Source organism: Aedes aegypti, chromosome 1 (assembly GCF_002204515.2).
Source record: "Aedes aegypti strain LVP_AGWG chromosome 1, AaegL5.0 Primary Assembly, whole genome shotgun sequence".
NCBI lineage: Eukaryota > Metazoa > Arthropoda > Insecta > Diptera > Culicidae > Aedes > Aedes aegypti.
This window is the reverse complement of record NC_035107.1, coordinates 303,620,247-303,625,712: the sequence shown is the minus strand read 5'-3', so window position 1 is coordinate 303,625,712 and position 5,466 is coordinate 303,620,247. Positions and strand designations below refer to the sequence as shown.

Genomic DNA, 5,466 nt, shown 5'->3' with positions numbered 1-5,466 from the left:
ACAGCAATCTGTAAAAGTATAGAATTAATCAATTTTCATCCCACTGTTACTACCCGTAGCGACAAGTAGTTTTTATTATGCGCTCTGCTAACAAACGGACATCAACAACACCATTCATAAGTCTGGTGATCTTCAACGATAGCAGTCGCGCTTTACAGCAATAAAACAAGTTAAAGTTTAAGTAGTGGAAATCTTAACCAAAAGGAAAGACAGTTTAAAAGGAATAAGAGAGAAAATGATTGAGAAACTGGACATCCAGGTAAACCCCGTCCCGAAATAACCCTGAACCTAGTTCGACCGTACCGTGCTGAACCCACCATTTGGACCTTGTCATACACACAGGTCCTCGCGGTTTTTGTTCAAAAACGCCATTGCGGTTTGAGACATTACCACCGTAACCTACCTGCGTTGACCATACGCGCTACTTAAGACCTGTACCGCAGTACGACAACCGAGTGCGCTTGGAAACCCAGGCTTTCCAGTGAAGCCACGGATGTTGAAGCCTCGAGTCCGTCACCACACTCGAGGGGCGCACGGGACAGGCAGGAGGTCCACGAGAGGCTGCAGACGAAGGAGGAGAAAGGAGAAGGAAGGAGTCATCCGCCCCCTGGCCCGAATAGCAGGAGTTGTTCCAGTGGTCAGCAAAGGAGTGGAGAAGGTGCTGCAGTGCGCAGGGCCCCGAAGAAGATGAGAAAGTGTAAGGTAGGAGTAGTTATAAGAAAGTGGGATGCGTCGCCAATGTTGTGGGACGCAAGAATAGAAAAGGAAGTAAGACGTCAAAGAATAAAGTGAAAGTGTACAAGAGACCAGGAAATAGAGGGAGTTTTTACTTGAGCCAATCTGTAAGTGTTTTGTTCCGCAGAGTGTCACGAGCGTAGCGCCGACCCTGAGGCTTGGAGACGGGGTCTGATTTACGCTGGTAGTAACGCGGCCTGTAAGTCACAAGGTAGCCATGAAAAACTCTACGGTTCTCAAGCTCAATATCGAGTACGATATATCAAGTAAGGGAGAGTAGCCTGTATAATGTTACTTTATGTGAAATCATTGGTTTCAATACGAAATCTTAAACAAAGTCAACTCCAAACTTATACTTTAAAGCATCATTTTATTTCTACGAGATTCCCGCTCCAATCAATCGCGCCACTCGCGAATCCTCCCAATCACCTCATCGTACAGCAAACCCCTCACATCTCTGGCCATCAGAAAGTCCAAATGGTTGAAGCTGTCTATCGCCATCTGCTTGCATCCCTCCAGATTCCGGAACATACCGGACAACCGCAGCACATCTTTCGGCTCGGCCAGATAGTCGTTCAGTCCGTAGTACATCATTATTGGGACGCTGATGACAGTCACGTTGTACTCCGCCGGCTGTGGGGTCCCGTAAACGGCCAGGTTCTTAATTTTCCCAAAGTCATACCGCCGGAAGATATGGGAGCGCATCCCCTGAGCGAAATGGACGACCTGTTTGGTGGCCGCTCCGGCTGGGGTGTGGCCAATCAAAATCGGAACGATTTGCTGAAATTGAATCGGGGATGGTGAAGATGAAATCCACAAGTTACGGATACCGAACTTACCGTTTCCACCTGGTCCGGATCAGACCCGGCTATCTGGAAGATGACGTTCAAGCACAAATTCCGGTCGACGTCCTTCGAGCAGAACAGTTGGGCAACCTCGTGCAAGATGGCGTTGTTCGGAAGGAACTCTCCAACGCCGAACGTGTCGAACAGGGCGGTCAGCGAGTTTTGGAAGCGCGACATGACCTTCAGAAGGGGACTTCGCACGTGTTCGGTGAACGCAACCGGTGCGAAAGCTTGCATCAAGCGGATTTTCTCGTTGTATTCTGGTCGGGTGGAGGCCATTACGAAAAACGTGGTGGTCCCTTGCGAATGGCCGATGTAGTGCAGCTTGCTTTGATTGGTTTGATTGAGGGTAAAATCGATCATGGCTGGGAGATCGTAGTAGCCTATCTCGTGCCAGGAGAACTGCCAGAAGGCGTGCATGTTTGGAGTTAGAGCTGTGTGCCGTCGGGAATATCGATTTCCTCTAGCGTTTCCCATCCATACGTCATAGCCCTGATCGGCGAGGAGGTACGCTAAGGCGTTATTCGGACCTATGATGATCCAGTCGGCCGAACTACACAGCAAGCCATGCATGAGGAAAACCACCGGAGATCCAGGTAGGCTGGGGATGCGATGAAGTTCCAACTCATAGCCATCTTCGGTTGTGGCGTGATGAACTTCCACGGGGTAGTTATACTTTTGGATTAGCTGCGGAACGGTGAGCCGGGCATCTGCGTCTTCCACTTGAAATGCTCGAGTCGCGTCGTCGTACGATGGAGCTGCGTGAATCAACGCGATAAGCGTCGCTAGTAAGATAGAGGTGAGTAACTTCTCCATGGCGTTCGACGGAGAACTGTGCAGTAACTCATTGAAAGCGCTGGCACTTAAATATAGTTTGTTTGTTTACAAACTGATTGACAACTATCGAGTAGTTTCACTTGATAGGGTATCTCTTCCGTAGATAAGACCATCGGCCAGGTGTTGCACAAAATGCACCGAAGGCTTAATCGACTGGAATCAGCTGACTAATGCTCCCGGCTGGATTATTCTAGTTTTCCGCGACGCGCTCGTATCAGTTGTAAATTCTGAGTCCAAATTTAGTAAATTACCGTTTGAACAGAAGTCAATAAGCGCGGGGGGTTTGGGATAACCTGCCAGAGTTTTTAATCTTATCGATACACACTCCCGGCCATAGCCCCGACCACGACGCACTTCTGGAGGTGTGATAAGGAAATTACTATATAAAATTCCTCGGGCGAAAATTTGGGGACAGTTTATCAAATATTTCCAAGTGATCAACATAGAATGAAACAGTTGCTTCTAGTCTTTGCCGCACTAGTGTTTGCCGTGGATGCGCAGATCCATCCGGATATTATAGAGGACGCCCATTTGGACGCGGTAAGTTCCTGAATGAGACGCGGTTAGTGATGTTACAAGTGTTCAAAGTGCACGACTCGTAGAACTGATTATATCGCTACATCTCTAAGTGCAACTTCATGCAAGGCATACTAATTGTGTCGTTTCATCCCCAAACAGCTTGGACTCTTACGAAAGTACGGTTATCCAGCCGAAGAGCACATCGTAGAAACCGATGATGGCTACCTCCTCGGAGTTCACCGCTGCCCGGGAAGCCCCATGTCCCCACCGGCGCCCGGAAAGCCCGTAGTTCTGCTGCAGCACGGCATGCTGAGTTCTTCAGCCGACTACATCCTGATGGGACCGCAGACTAGCTTGGTCTACATGCTGGCCGATGCCGGATACGACGTTTGGCTGGGCAATGGCCGCGGCAATCGCTACTCCAATCGTCACCGAACGCGGAACAACTCGACCCAGCAGTTCTGGGACTTTTCGTGGCACGAAGTAGGCAGCATCGACATCCCGAACATGATCGATTACATCCTCGCGAGAACGGGACAGCAAGGTCTGCAGTACGTGGGCCATTCGCAGGGAACGACCGCCTTCTGGGTCATGATGTCGCAGCATCCGTACTACAACCGTCGAGTCAAGAGCGCTCACTTGCTGGCTCCGGCGGCTTACATGCACCACACCCGTAGCCCTTATGTCATCTTCTTGGCCACCTTCCTGCACACCACCGAGCTGATGATGCAGATGATGGGAACCTGGTACTTTGCACCAACCAACGAGATGGACATTCAAGGCGGACTGGACAACTGCCACGATGGAGCACCTTTCCAGCAGATGTGTACCATCAATACCTTCCTGATTGCCGGCTTCAACACTCAGGAGGTCAACTACGTAAGTTCTCTCAACTTCGCGATGTTCAGATCCCGTCTTAACTCTCAAATCTCTTATTCAAAACAGACTATGCTTCCGGTGATCCACGCGCACTCCCCTGCCGGTGCATCGGCCATGCAGATGATCCACCACGCGCAAACCATCCGGTCCCGAATCTTCCGCCAGTATGACCACGGACCTACGTTGAACATGGTCCGGTACGGTTCTATGGTTCCCCCGCGCTACAACTTCGACAACGTCCAGGCTCCGACCCTGCTCTACCACAGCACCAACGACTGGCTGGCGGCTCCGGAAGACGTTGAACTGCTGCGCCGGGAACTTCCCAACATCCACAAGCAGTACCTCGTACGCCAACCGCAGTTCAACCACATGGACTTCATCTGGGCCATCAACGTGCGGCCGCTACTGTACGACGAATTGCTGTCGGATCTGAGGGCATACGCCTAGAGCCGCCCCCCTTGATGAGAGCAACCAATAAACATGACGTCTTTCTAAACTAAGTTTAATTAATTTACGACGATCCGACTTTTACCTTATCTAATCGCGTGTCCGAAATCGGTTCCGATGGGGGTCCGACGGCGAACGTCAACTACATACTGGGACAAAGAACAAAAGCGCCGGGAAATTCCAGTTAGCTTGCAGTGTGGTGCAATTGAGCAATTTCGTTATCTGGTGTGTGTGGGCTTTGTGGATTACAATCGAGCAAGTGATTATTGTTTTCATTTCGGGCTTAGCTTTGTCACGCGACACAACGTAAATCGATTTGGAAGTTTGGAGAGAGCTCTGAAAGTAGAATTGATTTCTTTTTGTGTGCGTCATTGTGCGTACCCTAAGGTAGGGTCAACTTACGCTATAAAAAATGTATTTTATGTCGCTCGACATAAATTTTGCTGATCATGATGAGCTCGTTTCCATTGCTACCTCGAAGGTCCCTTGAATCTCAGTTGCACTGATTTTGTGTTCTGTAACTCGACACCTCGCTAACTCGATGTTTTTTTTTTTTCAATATAGAGTTATCGAAAGTTGACTATAATTTTGAATTATCTTATCCGGGAGTTTGATTTGTTTGTAAAAAGCTGCTTAGTGGATTGGGATACTACAATCAGGATGTATTATGCATGCTCGTGAAGCGTCTTTGAATACTCTGACTAATCGTTAGTATTCGTGAACACCTCTGAATATCCATGAATACCCGATAATATTTGTGAATACACGCTGAAAACCCGTAAGTACCGGTATTCAATCATGAATTCCTGGAAATATTCGCAGTGTGAGGTTCTGTAATATCAATCAAGGAATATTACTTGTGGGGACACAAGTTATATCCCTTGAAATCCCTACACGCTACTTTTGAAGTACCCATTAATGAGTACTTTCGTACCCATTTCAAAGAAAAGTGGCATAACTCATTTAATGGGTATTGTCCACTTACTCATTAAAGGGTATTTGCCACGAACTTCAGAAAAAGGGTATAATTTACCCCTCACCATTTTTTCAAAAATGGGTAAAAAATACCCCCCTCTTGCCGACACATACGGAAACAGCGATTTTAAATGGAATTTCAAGCTTATTAGGCGACACAACACATGCAGTATTTTATGTAAATCATTTTATTGGATCATATTTATAAATATGATGAAAATTGAAACTT

General features: G+C 47.9%; 2 protein-coding genes across 2 annotated transcripts; one reads left to right on the top strand and one right to left on the bottom strand.

Moving 5' to 3' along the window:
* Positions 1-1,078: 1,078 nt before the first annotated feature.
* On the bottom strand, positions 1,079-2,445 carry LOC5576147 (lipase 1). The gene is made up of 2 exons (XM_001662445.2): positions 1,575-2,445; positions 1,079-1,515 (listed from the first exon to the last, which is right to left on the bottom strand). Exons 1-2 carry the CDS (start codon positions 2,394-2,396, stop codon positions 1,132-1,134), a joined length of 1,206 nt encoding a protein of 401 aa, XP_001662495.2. The 5' UTR covers positions 2,397-2,445; the 3' UTR covers positions 1,079-1,131.
* A 371-nt stretch (positions 2,446-2,816) lies between these two features.
* LOC5576144 (lipase 3) lies at positions 2,817-4,329 on the top strand. The gene is made up of 3 exons (XM_001662446.2): positions 2,817-2,957; positions 3,096-3,815; positions 3,882-4,329. The coding sequence occupies exons 1-3, from the start codon at positions 2,865-2,867 to the stop codon at positions 4,260-4,262; spliced, it is 1,194 nt and encodes a 397-aa protein (XP_001662496.1). The 5' UTR covers positions 2,817-2,864; the 3' UTR covers positions 4,263-4,329.
* Positions 4,330-5,466: the final 1,137 nt, after the last annotated feature.